Genomic DNA, 18,437 nt, shown 5'->3' with positions numbered 1-18,437 from the left:
AACCCCTGTTCCATCTCCCTCCCCATCCCACCCTTTTAGATTGTCATAGAGCCCCTGTTTGAATTCCCTGATTCATACAGTAAATGCCCAATGGATATTTAATTTACATATGATATTGAAAGTTTCCATGTTACTCTCTCCATACATCTCACCGTCTCCCACCTCTCCCTACCCACTGTGTCCATACGTCTGTTCTCTATATCTGTTTCTCCACTGCTGCCCTGAAAATAAATTCATCAGTGCCATCTTTCTAGATTCCATGTATATTCATCAGTATATGACATTTATATTTCTCTTTCTGATTTACTTCACTCTATATAATAGGCACTAGGTTCATCCACCTCATTAGAACTGACTCAAATGTGTTCTTTTTTATGGCTGAGTAGTTTTCCATTGTGTGTGTGTGTGTGTGTGTGTGTGTGTATCACAGCTTCTTTATCCATTTATCTGTCAGTGGACATTTAGGTTGCTTCCATGTTATAGCTATTGTTAATAGTGCTGCAGTGAACATTGGGGTACATGTGTCTTTTTCAGTTTGGGTTTCCTCAGGGTATAGGCCTAGTAGTGGGATTGCTGGGTCGTATGGTGGTTTTATTCCTACTTTTTAAAGGAATCTCCAAACCATCTTCCATACTGGCTGTAACAATTTACATTCCCACCTGCAATGCAAAAGGGTTCCCTTTTCTCCACACCCTCTCTTGCATTTATTGTTTGTAGACTTTTTGATGATGGCCATTCTGACTGGTGTGAGGTGGTATCTCATAGCCGTTTTGATTTTTATTTCTCTAATAATGAGCGATGTTGTGCTAGCATCTTTTCATGTGGTTGTTAGCCATCTGTGTATCTTCTTTAGAGAAATGTCTGTTTAGGTCTTTTTCCCACTTTTGGATTGGGTTGTTTGTTTTTCTGATATTGAGTTACATGAGATGCTTGTATATTTTGCAAATTAATTCTTTGTCAGTTGTTTCCTTTGCTATTACTTTCTCCTATTCTGAGGGTTGACTTGTCACCTTGTAGTTTCCTTCACTTTGCAAAAATTTTTAAGTTTAATTAGGTCTCATCTGTTTATTTTTGTTTTTATTTCCATTACTCTAGGAGGTTGGTCATAGAAGATCTTGCTTTGATTTATTTCATCGAGTGTTGCCTATGTTTTCCTCTAAGAGTTTTATAGTTTCTGGTCTTACATTTAGGTCTTTCATCCATTTTGAGTTTATCTTTGTGTATAGCATTAGGAAGTATTCTAATTTCATTCTTTTGCATGTAGCTTTTCAGTTTTCCTAGCACCACTTATTGAAGAGGCTGTCTTTGCCACATTATATATTCTTGACTCCTTTGTCAAAAAAAGGTAACCTTTAGGTGTGTGGGTTTATCTCTGGCCTTTCTATCTTGTTGCATTGGTCTATATTTCTATTTTTGTGCCATTACCATACTGTCTTGGTGACCACAGCTTTGTAGTATAGACTGAAGTCAGGAAGGTTGATTCCTCCAGCTCCATTCTTCTTTCTCAAGACTGCTTTGGGTATTCAGAGCCTTTTGTGTTTCCATATAAATTGTGAAATTTTTTGTTTTAGTTCTGTGAAAAATGCCATTGGTAATTTGATAGGGATTGCCCTGAATCTGTAGATTGCATTTGGTAGTGCAGTCATTTTCACAATATTGATTCTTCCCACCCAGGAACATGTTTATGTCATCTTTGATTTCTTTCATCATTGTCTTATAATTTTCCATATACAGTTCTTTTGTCTCCTTAGGCAGGTATTCCTAGATATTTTATTCTTTTTGTTGCAATGGTGAATGGGATTGATTCTTTAATTTCTCTTTCTGATTTTTCATTGTTAGTATATAGGAGTGCAAGTGATTTTTGTGTATTGACTTTGTATCCTGTGACTTTGCTGAATTCACTGATTAGCTCTAGTAATTTTCTGATAGTTCCTTTTGAGTTTTCTATGTATAGTATACATAGTATACTGGAAAAGGTCAGTTTTCATTCCAGTCCCAATGAAAGGCAATGCCAAAGAATGCTCAAGCCTCTGCACAGTTGCACTCGTCTCACACGCTAGTAAAGTAATGCTCAAAATTTTCCAAGCCAGGCTTCAACAGTAGGTGAGCCGTGAACTTCCAGATATTCAAGCTGGTTTTAGAAAAGGCAGAGGAACCAGAGATCAAATTGCCAACTCCGTTGGATCATCGAAAAAGCAAGAGAGTTCCAGAAAAACATCTGCTTTATTGACTATGCCAAAGCCTTTGACTGTGTGGATCACAACAAACTATGGAAAATTCTGAAAGAGATGGGAATACCAGACCACCAGACCTCTCTCCTGAGAAATCTGTATGCAGGTCAGGAAGCAACAGTTAGAACTGGACATGGAACAACAGACTGGTTCCAAATGGGGAAAGGAGTACGTCAAGGCTGTATATTGTCACCATGCTTATTTAACTTATATGCAGAGTACATCGTGAGAAACACTAGGCTGGATGAAACACAAGCTGGAATCAAGATTGCTAGGAGAAATATCAATAACCTCAGATATGCAGATGACACCACCCTCATGGCAGAAAGCGAAGAAGAACTAAAGAGCCTCTTGATGAAAGTGATAGAGGAGAGGGAAAATGTTGGTTTAAAGCTCAACATTCAGAAAACTAAGATCATGGCATCTGGCCCATCACTTCATGGCAAATAGATGGAGTAATAGTGAAAACAGTCAGAGATTTTATTTTGAGGGGCTCCAAAATCACTGCAGATGGTGACTGCAGCCATGAAATTAAAAGATGCTTACTCCTTGGAAGAAAAGTTATGACCAACCTAGACAGCATATTAAAAAGCAGTGACAGTACTTTGCCATCAAAGGTCCGTCTAGTTACAACTATGGTTTTTCCAATAGTTAAGTATGGATGTGAGAGTTGGACTATAAAGAAAGCTGAGCAATGAAGAATTGATGCTTTTGAACTGTGATGTTGGAAAGACTCTTGAGAGTCCCTTGGACTGCAATGAGATCCAACTAGTCCATCCTAAAGGAAATCAGTCATGAATATTCACTGGAAGGACTGATGTTGTAGCTGAAATTCCAATACTTTGGCCACCTGATTAGAACTGACTCATTTGAAAAGACCCTGATGCTGGGGAAGATTGAAGGTAGGAGGAAAAGGGGATGACAGAGGATGAGATGGTTGGATGGTATCACCGACTCAACGGACATGAGTTTGAGTAAACTCCGGGAGTTGGTGATGGACAGGGAGGCTTGGTGTGCTGCTGTCCATGGGGTTGCAAAGAGTCAGACACGACTGAGCGACTGAACTGAACTGAACTGATGCATAGTATCATGTCATCTTCAAACTGGTCATTTATTTTTGACTGTGCTGGGTCTTCATTGCTGTCCATAGGTTTTCTTTAGTTGCGGTGAGTGGGGGCTATTTTCTTGTTGCTCTATGCAGGCTTCTCATTGCGGTGGCTTCTCATTGCAGACCACAGGCTCTAGGTGTGTGGGCTTCAGTAATTGTGGTACAAAGGCTTAGTTGCACTGCAGCATGTGGAATCTTCCCAGACCAGGGATTGAACCTGTGTCCTCTGCATTGGCAGGTGGATTCTTTACTATGCTACCAGAGAAACCCTCACTTGATCTAAGTTTTGCCTCCAGGAAGGGAAATGATTAAATCATCTGAGATAGATGACAGTTAATTCTATATTACAGCCAAATTTTCTTGTTGCTGTCAAACTTTTTACTTTGAGATAATTATGATGAAAATACTGTTGTATTTATATAGAGCAATCTTATGTGCCTTTTACCCAGTTTCCCCTGGTGGTAATATCTTTCAAAGATATAGTATGACAACCAGGATAGTGACAATAGTAAAATCAAGATACAGAACATTTCTGTATCTTTCATGTTGTCTTTTAATCCTTTAATAGCTATACTGTCTTCCTTCTCACTCCCATTCTCAACCTGTGGCAAGCACTAATCTCTTTTCCATTTCTGTAATTTGGTCCTTTGAGAGAATGTAATAAATGAAATTATACATTATATAACCATTGGGATTGATTTTTCATGTAGCATAACTCTCTGGAGATTCATCCAGGTTGTTGCATATATTAATCATTTATTTTTACTGCTGGGTAACAGTCTATGGTATGGATGTACCACAGTTTGTCTCTCTTGAAGCACACCTGGATGTTACCCAGATTTTGCCTAATACAGATAAAGCTGCTATATAAACATTCATAAACAGGTTTTTGTGTGAACATAAGTTTTCATTTTTCTGGGATAAATCACCACAAGTGCATTTACTGGGTCTTACTATAATTGCATGTTTAATTTTTAAAGAAACTGCCAAGACATTCCAGAGTGATTATGCCATTTTTTCCATTCTCACACGATGTATTAGTGATTCAATTTCTCCACATTCTTACTATCATTTGAAGTTGTTGCTATTTTCTATTTTAGACATTTTAGTAGGTGTGTAATAATGTCTTATTGTGGTTTTAGTCTGTATTCCCTAAATGACTGATATTTAGTGTCTTCATTTGCTTATTTTCCATCTCATTGTCTTCTTTGGTAAAATGTCTTTTCATGTCTTTGTACATTTTCTAATTGAATTATTTGTCTTCATACTGCTGCATTTTAAGAATACATTTTATATTCTGGATATGAGTTCTTTGACAGATACATGGTTATAAGTATTTTCTCTTAATCTTTGGTTTATCCTTTTTAAAATTTAAGAATGTCTATTTAGCATCTACTGCATGCCAGGCATTAGGCTAATAATTAACTTGCTTCTTCAAACCATATAGAAACTATTTGACCTCCCTGCTTTGCTGAGCTAGGTGAACTTTTTGTTTCATTGGATGATAATTACTTTACAATGCTGTGTTGATTCTGCTGTACAACAATGCGAGTCAGCTATCAGTATACATATGTCCCCTCCCTCTTGAGCCTCTCTCCCACCCAGCTCACCATCCCAACCCTCTAGGTCATCACAGAGCACTGAGCTAAGTTTCCTGTGCTGTATAGTGCTTCCCACAACTATTTTACACATGGTATATGTCAATGGTACTGTCTCAATTGTCCCATCCTTTCTTTCCCCCACTGTGTCCATAGTTTTATTCTCTATGTGGGTGACTCTATTCCTGCCCAACAAAGGTTCATCAATACCATTTTTATACATTTCATATATATGCTTTAATATATGGTATTTGTTTTGCTCTTTCTGACCTACTTCACTCTGTTTGACAGATTCTAGGTTCATCTGCCTCACTACAACTAACTCAAATTCACTCATTTTTATGGCTGGGTAATATTCCATTGTATATGTATACCAAAACTTCTTTATCCATTAATGTGTCAACAGACATATAGGTTGCTTCCATGTCATGGCTATTGTAAATAGTGCCGCTGTGAACTTTGGGACATTCTTGTTGCTGTTCACTCACTAAGCTGTGTCCAGCTTTTTGCAACTCCATGGACTACAACATGCAAGGCTCCTCTGTCCTCCATTATCTCTTGGAGTTTACTTAAATTCACGTTCACTGAGTCAGTGATGCTGCTGCTCTCTTCTCCTTTTGCCTTCAGTCTTTCCCAGTGTCAGAGCCTTTTCCAATGAGTCAGCTCTTCGCAACAGGTGACCAAAGTATTGGAGCTTCAGCTTCAGCAACAGTCCTTCCAATGAATATTCAGGGATGATTTCCTTTAGGATTGACTGGTTTGATCTCCTTGCAGTCCAAGGGACTCTCAAGAGTCTTCTGCACCACAGTTCAAAAGCATCAGTTCCTTAGTGCTGAGCCTTCTTTATGGTCCAACTCTCACATCTGTACATGACTACTGGATAAACCAATGCTTTGACTATATGGACCTTTGTTGGCAAAATAGTGTCTCTGCTTTTTAATAAGCTGTCTGGGTTTGTTGTAGCTTTCCTTCCAGGGAGCAAACTTCTTTAAGTTTCATGGCTGCAGTCACCATCTGCAATGATTTTGGAGCCCAAGAAAATAAAACCGATTACTGCTTCCACTTTTGTGTCTTTTTGCCTTATAGTTTTCTCATGGTATTTATGAACTTTAATGTTCAGACCTGGGCTTTTACTCAACTCCTCCTCCTTGTTAAAGTGACAGTCTTTGCTTCAGGGATGACTGGAGCAAAAAGTGAGGATGAGAAGTTGGAAGAAAAGGGATTTGTTGCTGGGCAGTAGTTTCTTGTAGATAGCATATAGTTAGGTCACGTTTTTAAATTCATCTACCAATCTTTGTCTTTAACTGGTATATTTAGACCACTTACATTTCATTATTTGTATGTTAGGACTTCAGTTTGCCATTTTGTTTTGTGGTTTCTGTTTGCTCTGTGTTTTTGTTTTGTCTGTGTTTTCCTTCCTGCCTTCCTGGAGATTACTTGAACACTTTTTAGAATTCCTTTTAGAGTTATCTATAGTAGTTTTGACTGTATCTTTCTGTGTACTTACTTAAGTAACAGAAGTTTGACTTTGATGTGTCTTGGTGTGGATTTATGTATCTTTATTCTTCTTTGGGTTTCCCTGGCTTCTTAAATCTCTGTTTTTGTGTCTTTTGACAAACTTGGCAAATTTTCTTTTTTAAAAGAAATTTTAATTTATTGATTTTTGAATTGAAGGATAATTGCTTTACAGAATTGTGTTGGTTTCTGCCAAACATCAACATGAATCAGCCATAGGTATACATATGTCCCCTCCCCATCCCAACCCTCTTGGTTGTTGCAGAGCCTCGGGCAGACTTGGCAAATTTTCATTTATTATTCCTTGAGGTATTTATTCCTTGTCATTTTTATTCTCCTTTTAAGACTGCAGACACAAATGCTACATATTTTTTTAATAGTCCCAGTGATCCCTGAGGTTCTGTTCATTTTTCTCAGTGTATTTTTTTTCTTTTGTTTAGATGGATAATTTCTATTTTCTGTCTTCCAGTTCACTGATTTCTCTGTTCACTTCATTCTGCTGTTGAGCCAGTCTAATGAGTTTTTTCCTTAGTCATTATATTTTTCAACTCTAAAATTTCAATTTGGTTCTCCTTTATGTCTTCTATTTCTTTAATGTGTGTGTGTGTGACTTTCTGTTTCTTTGCTTTTTACCACCCAGTGAAGATGAAAGTCCAAGCTCTCTACTCAGCTTCTTCCGAAAACCTTCCATGGGGGCCCTAGAGGTGCCTCATTGAATCTTGCCAAGGATGAAACTCTAGGTTCTCCACTTCACCTTTTTTTCCTATGGTATTTGGCTCAATTAGAATGTTTATTCTTTTAAAAGTTTTGTGTCTTGATAGACTGCTCCTTTCCTGGTTCTTTAGCTAGACAGCAGGCTTTTTTCTATACCTGTTGGCATTTCCAGGTTTCTGGTTTGTTCAGCTCCAAATCTAGGCTGAATGAGGCAAAAGGAAATCCAGGAAACTTTAGCACCATGTCCTTCCTAGCCAGTTTTTCTTCTCTTTTCTACCTTACAGTGTCCTTTGGTTGATTTATATATAACATGCAGAGTTTTTAGGTGTAGTTATTTCGCTGGAGTAACAGTGAAATGTACACCTACTCTATTTTCCTAGAAGCCAGGACCTGAATTTTAATAGACTTCTGTCATATATTTTCTAATACTATGTTGTGTGTGAGTAAAATTTTGGAGAATGTATTTAGTTTTCTGCTACAAGAGAATGAAATTTGTTACTGATTTCCTCATAACATGTATGCTTGAATAATCATCAATTGATACATTTTTTTGGTCCGACTTCACCATTACAACTCTAAGTTTGTTCCCATTTTCCATTTCTTATTTTTATAAGGCACCCCTGTTTATTTACACCTGTGCTAACATATAAAAACAAAATTGAATACATTTTTATAAGAAAGAAAGAAAGCTTTAAACATTTAATGCTGAGCAATGTGAATTCATTACTATCTGAATTTTGATCATCATTCTTTTGTTAATAAATACCAAGATTGGGTTTGCTTTTTGTGACCTTTCTTTTTCTGGGATATGCCACTTGTTTTTAGCATGACATCTTCGTTTTTATACTAGATGCTTAGAGGAATGTCAGTGAACAAATTTTTTTACATCCAAAAATAGTTTCATGTTATGTAAAGACTATATAATTAGAGGAGGCCTTCTTTAAGATAAATTACAAGGCTTTGAAAGAGGTGGTGCAAATAAAAAGAGCCCATGAAGCTTAAGCTTCACTAGCTTCATGGTATATAAAGCTTTCACTTGTAAAATGGAAAGATGAGAAAGAACTAATTGTATATTGTATATTCATATATATATGAAGAATCAGTGAAGGGCAAAGGCCCCCCTATTCTCTACACACTGTTGCTCAGGGCAGTTTGCTTTCTCAATCCAGTTTTTAAAATTAATTAATTTATTTTAATTAGAGGCTAATCGCTTTACAATATGGTGTTGGTTTTTGCCATACATTGACATGAATCAGCCATGGGTGTACAGTTTTTAAGGAGCATTATCTCTTCCATTCTGCTTTTTCCAATTCTGTCCTGTTCTTTGCAGAATTGTTAGCAGTGAATTGTCTCATCTTTGTGACTGCGATCAGATCAGTAGAAAAGGCAGAGAAAAGAAAGTGACCAACTTCTCTATTTTAAGATATAGGTGGTTGGAGAATTAAGAAACATTATCCAAATGGTCCCTAATCTAGTTAATTTTTTTCCCTGTCATTAGACAAAAAATAAATTGAGGAAATTTATTTAAATTTAATAAATGCAGGAATATAATTCTTTTTGTGTATCATTGCCTAGTATTGCAAAATTTTTAGAACTCAGTGGCAGTCATCACTTGTTTCCCCCTCTGTTTTGTTCTTATCACACCCAGTCCCACAATCTTGCCTTCAATATTACCAGCCAAACCAAACCAGTAATGCTTACTAATCTTTATCAATATTATTTAAATCATGGTACATGTAATACATATTGAATATTAACTGTAGGCCTATGAAACAAACCATGCTAATTAACTCTAAATTGCTTTTATTCATTTCGAATGAGAGATAAGTCTGTGGCAATTTTTAAACTTTCAGGTCACTTTTGTATCGCGATCTATTTTTCGCTGATGAGTTATTTCAAGGCTGTTTGCTTTATATAAAGGGACTTTGTGAAGATGCAGTTAGTCTCAAAAAAGGTGATAAAGATAATTCAAATGCCATATGCCTAGTAAAGGTAGGTAGAAGTATCTTACCATTAGATAATGTTGGTGTATAGAAAGTAGGAAAAACAAATATAATTTTAAATTGAAGAAATTCAAACTTCTCAATCCATAGTAAACCAGCCCTATGGATGACTAATGTTCTAAAATACCTACAAAGAACATTATTCCACTCAATTTCAACAGTTAACAATAATCTTTAAATTAATAATTAAGGAAGAAAATTCTTCCTTACAAAAAACCTAAGCCTGTTATGAAGCCCTTTCTTTATAATAAAAACTCTAACTATGCAATATTATTTATAAATAATCAATTATCTCTAATACATAATTGATAGTTATCAGCTGTTCTCTTATTATAGCTTGTCAAGACATTGTAATAAGTTGCTACTTAGAGTGTTTGGTTAAATTTATGTATTCTCTTGTTCCACAGTTCCATAAAGGGTGACTTCTTACTGAATGATTTGGATTATATAGTAGAATTCTTTCAAATAAATTAAGTACACAGACCTGTAAACTTTACATGTTTAATTGAGCAGGATTCCAGCATATTTTACTTCACTTACCCACTGTGTAAGGGAGATACTGAAGAGTAAAATAGTCATCTAGTCTTAGAGAAATAGTTGAAAGGGCTTGAACAAGTTATAAATTTGACAGTCAGCAAAAATTGTGTGAACTATACACATGTAATAAGATTAACACTTGCAAATGAACAGCTTATTTTTAGAATCTATTATATATAGTGACTGATACATAGTAGGTGCTCAATGAATAGTCCCTGAGTGAGTAAATAAATCAAAGAATTAGTCAAGAAATGTTACCAAACTCAGATCCAGCTTCTTGGCACTTGAAAAGTCAATAACCAAGAGAGAGGCAGGTGTTGGTGGAAAGCAAGGTTGATTTTGATCAGAATGTCAGCAATCTGGGGAAATGGTGGACTTAATGTCCCCAGAAACCTTCTCTGAAGATTCTGCTTGGCCATGAATGCTTTCAAAGGGAAAAAGGGGAGGTAATCTCAGTTAATCACTGAGATGGGGGTTACAGTTTTGCCATCACCCCTTGTGTACAAACTTGTTTTATTTCTTGTGATCTTTTCTTAGATGCTATCTTGTTTATACAGTTTGTTCACACAGTTTGTTCTTGAGATTACTGAAAGGGAAGCTAGGGAATTAATTAATAATAATTAGTTGACCAGATATCTTCTGGTCATATGTTAATTAATCCTTCATTTCTACTTATTTGATCTAGAGAAAGAACAAATAGGTTAGGTCAGATATTGAAAAGTATATTTGAGCTGGAGATGAGCAGAGCACAGGGGTGCCTGATTTAAGGTTAGTTACAGTATAGCTTTGATAAAGTGATGAGACAGAAGGGATTTCCTGATGAGAGTGGTTTCCCGCAAGGAGATGCTTACAGAAATATTAGTTAATTACTACAGATGAAATATCATTTGTATAGTTATAGTAATAATATTATTGTTTCAAAAGGATTAAATTCAAGTTAAATATTTCACAGAGGAGTATTTTTAATATGGTTTTAATGCAAAAGGAAACAGTTGGACAGCTATAATATTACATTGTTTTATGAATAAATGAGTGACAGAATTTATCAGTTAACTTATTGATGGGTGGTAAGGCAAAGGAGATTTTAGAATATCTCTGATATCTATGACTTAAGTGCTAATAGATGGTAATGCTAACAGAGTGACCCAGAGGGTTTATTGGAGATCTTAAGTCATGTTAGCTTCCCCCTGGAACATGAAGCAGAAGGGAACAAACCTTTCCAGACAATATATAATATGTGTTAGTTATCTATTCTATGCAAAATGCAAAGGAGATGGATACAGAGTAAAAGACAAAGCATTGCTTTGTTTAATTTACTTATAGTTTATTGTGCTCAGTTGCTCAGTCTTGTCAGACTCTCTGCCACCCCCTGAACTGTAGCCAGCCAGGCTCTTCTATCTGTGGAATTACCCTGACAAGAATCCTGGAGTGGGTTGCCATTTCCTGCTCCAGGGGAATCTTCCCAACCCAGGGACTGAACCTGCGTCTGCTGCGGCTCCTCCATTGGCAGGCAGATTCTTCACCACTGAGCCACCTGGGAAGCCCTGTAGTTTATTAAAAGAGGTAGTTCTTTACATATAAAAATGATAACTAATTCTAATCATTCTAGCTAAGCAGTTAGCAAAATATAAGGCAAGGAATATTTGCTTGCAAATAATACTTGTAAAATAGTCATACCACAGACATTCAGAGGAAGTAGATATTAACCATTTTTAGAGATAAGTTTGGGGCACGCTTTGTGAAGGAAAGGTATTATAAGCTAGGCTATGCTGGACTTGAATAGCCAGAGAGGAGGGGAATAAGGCAGTTAAGTAAGGGATATGAATCTGTGTAAAATATTCAATGTATGTTTGATTTGAAAGTTACATTGAGTCTTAAACATCAGATCAAGAACAACAGCATAAGGGAAAAATAGGAACTGAACCTGCCTTTAAGGCAGGGGTGCTTCTAGTGGGGATTGTGAGGACGTTTTGCAAGAATGGGAGTTTCTAAGACTGGAGAAGCCAGGATCAGATGGAAGGAGAACAGAGATTCATAGACTGAGAACTGAGCCTGGCTCAGGAATTCAAAGATGGCCAGTTGTGCACTAGGTCTAAGGGACTACACAAAGCTGGGGATGCAGATTGCAATGAGGATTGACAATGAGGAGGGAAGGAGAATAAAGCAAGGTTAAGAATGCCTATGATGGGATTGTTTAGAAGTTAATGCCATGAATGGAATTCACAAGTGTGCCAGAATACACTGCTGGAATGCAAGCACATCTTTGTTGACTGAAAAAAACTGTACAGCCTAAAAGTTGAGAATGTTTTATTTGGCAAACTTTTTGAGAAATTAAACAGAGGAGGCAGTCTGTCAGGTATATCTGAGGGACTGCTTTGAAGGGGTAAGGGAGGAGCCAGAATATATGGGGGATCTTGCAATGAGAACCAGGTAGTTGGAACATCAAAAGATTATTATTATTTAAAGACGTCTCAGGTTAATGAATTTAGGGCTTCTCTATGTATGGGAAGATGCAAGAGTCTGGGTCCATTGAAATCATTCCTTTGATACGCACCTTAACCATCTAGGGCTAGTATCCTGCTTGTCTCCATCCTGAATCCCCTCAGGGTGCACAGCTGAGGGTGGCTGGATGGAGGAGCCTGGTGGGCCGCAGTCCAAGAGGTCGCTAAGAGTCAGACATGACTGAGCGACTTCACTTTCACTTTTCACTTTCATGCATTGGAGAAGGAAATGGCAACCCACTCCACTATTCTTGCCTGGAGAATCTCAGGGACGGGGGAGCCTGGTGGGCTACCGTCTGTGGGGTCGCACAGAGTCAGACACGACTGAAGTGACTTAGCAGCAGCAGCAGTAGCAGCTACTGACTTGATGGCCACAATATCCTGTTTCATAATATGGCAGATGACATTCCGTTCACACCTTTAAAGGGACTGAAATGTTTACAAGTAGAAGGAAAAGATGGAGAAGGAAATGGCAACCCACTCCAGTGTTCTTGCCTGGAGAATCCCAGGGATGGGGGAGCCTGGTGGGCTGCCATTATGGGATCGCACAAAGTCAGACACAACTGAAGCAACGCAGCAGCAGCAGCAGAAGGGAAAGAACATATGTGAATCATTTTATCTAAAACTTTACTTTCAAATGACAAACTAAACCTAGATTGTGACATGTGCAAGACCACAGAACCAGCTAAAGAGTGTTGGGACTTTTGATTATGTTTCCTGTATAAGAATGATTGTGCTTTATTGGACACTGTTTTGAGTGCTTAATAAAATTGTAAAATTTTGTGACTCATCCCTTTTTGGGGGAGGGCGAAGTGAGTGGCGCTAGTAATTTACACTTTTAACAAGCCAGGTGATTTATGTGCAGAGTAAACTTTTAGAACTATTCATAAAGAAAAACTATTGAAAGTTTCTGAAATTAATGTGATAGTGATTTACAAGATTTACACAAATAATTGAAACCAAGGAGATATAGAATTATAAAGATCAATTACTGTAGTACTGGAATAATGCAGGTGAAGTAATAAGGACTTCAGTAGGCAGTGAGGTCAGAAAGGAAGGAAGATTTTTGAGACATTATACTGGAAACTTGGGCAAACTCTGAGGGTGAGGGACAGAAAGGCCTGGCCTACTGCAGTCCATGGGATTACAAAGAGTGGGACATGACTTGGTGACTGAACAACAACAACGAAACTGGAAAAATCAGGACCTGGTAACCATATGTGAGACCAGGAGAGGAAGAGCACAAAGAATTAACCCAAAATTCGAATGCCAGAGCATTCCATTTTTTTGTTTTTGGAAGCATATATTTATAAGGTATTATAACTAGGGATAAAGATGTCTGTATACTTGTTGATGAAAATGTATTTTGGAAAGAGAATTAACATAATGTGGGAAAAATAAAATACTGAAGAGAGGAAGAATGATGGAATATACATAAATAGGTGAAAATTATGTGTATGTATTACTAGAGGAGTTAAGCAGCACAGTTGATGAAAATTTCTCCATGCAGGATTCTGAATAAATTCAGAATGTAATTTACTTTATTTAAATTATTTAATTTTAGTCTCTCTATCCTACATCTAGTGTTCATAGTTTTAAGTTTTACAGATAATGGGAGCTCCAAAGTTAAAAGGAATTCCTAAGATTGTCAATTGCCCTGAATTCATAGATATTTCATAAACATATCAACTTCTGAATTTTTCTGCTTTGGTTTAAAAGTTAACTAAAGCTAACTAGAATTTAACAATGAAAATGATGTGTTTTTCGGTCTTTCAAGGTTTGCTTAGATTGAGTAATACTGTTTAAATTTGAATAATATATAAGGCATATATGATATATACAAAACAGTATAAAATATGCTATTCTTTATGATATAAACAGTGACCAAGATATTTTATTTTCTTTTTTTTTAATGAATTTTGACTTTCAACACTGAACATTTACTATCATTTAATTAGCTGGATAAGTTTCGAACATATTCTCTACATGAATTTTGTGAAGAACAGTTACACCAGGCTACTCAGGCATTGAAACAACTTGAAGATATCAGGGATAAAGCAATTTCAGAAATAAAACTTACAATTTTAAAGGTAATTCTTTGATTATATCCTCTCTGTTTATCAGTTTTTATGTATCAACTAAAACTATTGCTCCAAATTGCATTCCTGGAAAAAGTGTTAGAAATGGACAGAGGGACAAATGTAGTTAATTAGCCAACCAACTAGTACTGTGCATTTACTATATATAAGATTTTTCAAGGTGCTGTGTAGAATGCAAATACACACACACACATAAATGCATGTATATACGTTTTATATTTATATACTTTCAATATGCTTACACTCTAATTTGAGCTGATATATTAAAGGAAACATTCTTTGTTACAAAATTCACAGTGGGTGCAAGATAAAAACTCATATTCAAGAGAAATATAACTAGGTAAATCAAAAATTCCCTAACGATTTAATAAAGAGGACTTGATAATATAATAACAGTGTCCTCAAAGCATTCTTACCCAGTGCGTTGTGACTCATTTCATAGGATTATTTTATATAGGTTCCCTGTCTAGTAAATGACAGCGCATGAAATCATAATTCACAAAGTGCAATTCGATTAGGAACTGATGCGATATCATCTAGTTATAGAACTTGCTACCTCTGCTGCTTTGGCTGAACCTATGTGGACATTTGAGGCTCTGGAGGAATTGGTGGACTAGGTCTCTCTCAAAAATTTTTTAAATATTATTTCTGTGAATTGAACTTTTGATAGATACAGGGTAGCAGTAACTTAAAGGCTTTACGTATTAACAGGAAGATGAAGTGGACCTGTTTTCTGTCAGTGAATAAAAGCTTCTCATTCCTTATCTTATTCCTCATAGTCCCCCTAACCTCCCCAAGCCCAGTCATATGAAGACAGATGGGGACAATTTGGCCAAGGGTAGCATAAATCAAAAAGGGATTGATAAAAATATTACTGAGGTGTAACTGAGATGGTAGTAAAATATTGTTGTTGTTCAGTTGCACAGTCATGTCTGACTCTTTGCAACCAAATGCACTACAGCAACGCCAGGTTTCCCTGTCCTTCACCATCTCCTGGAATTTGCTCAAACTCATGTCCATTGAGTCAGTGATGGCATCCAACCATCTCATCCTCTGTCATTCCCTTCTCCTCTTGCCTTCAGTCTTTCTCAGCATCAGGGTCTTTTCTAATGAGTCAGCTTTTCGCATCAGGTGGCCAAAATATTGGAACTTCAGGTTCAGCATCAGTCCTTCCAATGAATAATCAGGGTTGATTTCCTTTAGGATTGACTGGTTTTATCTCCTTGCAGTCCAAGGGACTCTCAAGAGTCTTCTCCAACACTGCAGTTCAAAAGCATCAATTCTTCGGTGCTCAGCTTTCTTTATCATCCACCTCCCATTTCCATAACATGACTCTTGGAAAAACCATAGCTTTTACTAAACAGACCTTTGTCAGTAAAGTAATGTCTCTGCTTTTTAATATGCTGTCTAGGTTGGTCATAGCTTTTCTTCCAAGAAACAAGCGAGTCTCTCACTGGTTCCATTGTTACCCCATGTATTTGCCATGAAATGATGGGACCGGATGCCATGATATTCATCTTTGAATGTTGAATTTCAAGCCAGCTTTTTCACTCTCCTCTTTCACTTTCATCAAGAGGCTCTTTAGTTCCTCTTCGCTTTCTGCCTTAAGGGTGGTGTTATATGCGTATCTGAGGTTACTAACATTTCTCCCAGCAGTCTTGATTCCAGCTTGTGCTTCATCCAGCCTGGCATTTTGCATGATGTAGTCTGCATATAAGTTAAATAAGCAGGGTGACAATATACAGCCTTGACGTACTCCTTTCCGTATTTGGAACCAGTCCATTGTTCTATGTCCAGTTCTAACTGTTGTTTCTTAACCTGTGTACAGGTTTCTCAGGAGGCAGGTAAGGTAGTCTGGTATTCCAATCTCTTTAAGAATTTTAGAGTTAGTTGTGATCCACATAGTCAAAGACTTTAGTGTAGTCAATGAAGCAAAAGTAGAATTTTTCTAGAATTCTCTTGCTTGTTCTATGATCCAGAGGATGTTGGCAATTTGATCTGGTTCCTCTGCCTTTTCTAAATCCAGCTTGAATATCTGGAAGTTCTTGGTTCATATACTGTTGAAGCCTGGCTTGGAGAATTTTAAGCATTGCTTTGCTAGTGTGTGAAATGAGTGAAATTGTGTGGTAGTTTGAGGATGGGAATGAAAACTTTTCCAGTCCTGTGGCCCCTGCTGAGTTTTCCAAATTTGCTGGCATGTTGAGTGCAGCACTTTCACAGCATCATCTTTAAGGATTTGAAGTAGCTCAGCTGGAATTCCATCACATCCACTAGCTTTGTTTGTAGTAATGCTTCCTCAGGCCCACTTGACTTCACACTCCAGGATGTCTGGCTCTAGGTGAGTGATCGCAGCATCGTGGTTATCTGAAATATTACTCATATTGTGTCTACTTTCTCGCATTCAGCATCACTTGGATTTGGCCATAAATATTGGTTAAGATATTTTCACGTAAATCAACTTCAGATAAGAATCTACTAGACTTACTGCCAGCTCTGTTTTAGAAATGCCCCAAACTTATTTACTCCATGGAGGTTATGTAGATTTAATAAAGATGAGAACATCATAAAACTGAGAATGTGTCCAAATTAAAAAATTGTGAACTAACATTGGGAATGAAAGTATCAATAAAGCATATTTTTGCTTTTTTTCCATTAGATATTATTTCTCAGAGGCGTAAGCCCTATTGTGACACAGCTCTTTAATCTGGGTAATAGACCACTGAGTTACTGGGTTCCTTGTGGCTACATCAGTCAGAGAATTTTCCCTATTTCCCAATTTCCAGAATGAATGTCAGTTGTCAGTTCCCGGGAGCACTATAAAAGCTTCTCAAGTGAATCTAAAGTAGGGCTAGATTGAAAAACATTCTTTTGGGCAATGTTTGGGACAGCCTAGCTCTGGGAAAATACAGCACAAGTATAGAACTAATGAAATGGAAATGGATAGTCACTATCAGTGATGTAAACCTACAGCCAAAATTGAGATATGTCTAACTTAAAGTATATCTTGTGATGATAGGGGATAGGTTAACCTCTCAGATGCCAGAACTTCCATTAGCCTCACCAATACTCAATAAAAGACCAGCATTACTAGGCCTATCACAGTTTACTTTTGTACTGATACAGTTATTAAGCCATTTAAAGCTAATTTGGTATCAATACTAAAAATCTTTGTTTTGAATCGTTAATATACTCAGTTTCACCATTTTACAAATAAAAAATTCAGGCATTATACACACTAAGTTTTCAAAGCATTGAAAAGATATACTTTTTAATAAAAACATAATCTATTAGTAAAGTTAGTATTCCATTTGTCAGATCCAGTGTGGCTGTGCCTGTAATTGGTGTAGAAATTACCCTATTTTTTTGTCCAGTTTCTTCAAGCAACTGTTGCAACCATTGTATCAATAAAGAACTCATTTTCTATGGCTGGCTTTGCCCAATACCAAGAAGGAACTGCTTAGGTTAGAAGAGCTTCTCTGGCCAGGATAGGAATGGAGTGAGCAGCCAGCTCCCTAAACTTTTGGGTCACCCCACAAAGAAAAGCTATGACCAACCTACAGAGCATATTAAAAAGCAGAGACATTACTTTGCCAACAAAGGTCCGTCTAGTCAAAGCTATGGTTTTACCAGTAGTCATGTATGGATGTGAGAGTTGGACTATAAAGACAGCTGAGTGCCAAAGAACTGATGCTTTTGAACTTTGGTGATGGAGAAGACTCTTGAGAGTCCCTTGGAATGCAAGGAGATCCAACCAGTCCATCCTAAAGGAAATCAACCCTGAATATTCATTGGAAGGACTGATGCTGAAGCTGAAGCTCCAATACTTTGGCCACCTGATGTGAAGAACTGACTCATTTGAAAAGACCCTGATGCTGGGAAAGATTGAAGGCGGGAGGAGAAGGGGATGACAGAGGATGAGATGGTTAGATGGCATCACCAACTCAATGGGCATGAGTTTGAGTAGACTGCGGGAGTTGGTGATGGACAGGGAGGCCTGGCATACTGCAGTCCATGGGGTTGCAAAGAGTTGGACATGACTGAGTGATTGAACTGACTGACATAAGTACTCATTGTGATTTCGCCCAACCAAACCAGCAAAGCTGAGAAGTACAGAGATTGCAGGAAGAAGGT

General features: G+C 37.2%; 1 protein-coding gene across 1 annotated transcript in view; it reads left to right on the top strand.

The window, feature by feature from the left end:
• Positions 1 to 18,437, top strand: part of DNAH14 (dynein axonemal heavy chain 14) — a 361,705-nt gene that overhangs the window by 37,336 nt on the left and 305,932 nt on the right. Inside the window, exons 7-8 of the mRNA XM_040262849.1 lie at positions 9,020 to 9,158; positions 14,166 to 14,297. Coding sequence (XP_040118783.1) covers positions 9,020 to 9,158; positions 14,166 to 14,297 — 271 coding nt within the window. The remainder of the gene's footprint in view (positions 1 to 9,019; positions 9,159 to 14,165; positions 14,298 to 18,437) is intronic.

This window comes from Oryx dammah, unplaced genomic scaffold, assembly GCF_014754425.2.
Source record: "Oryx dammah isolate SB20612 unplaced genomic scaffold, SCBI_Odam_1.1 HiC_scaffold_21, whole genome shotgun sequence".
Taxonomy (NCBI): Eukaryota; Metazoa; Chordata; class Mammalia; order Artiodactyla; family Bovidae; genus Oryx; species Oryx dammah.
Note: the sequence above shows the minus strand (reverse complement) of the source record. Positions and strands in the feature narration are given on the sequence as shown.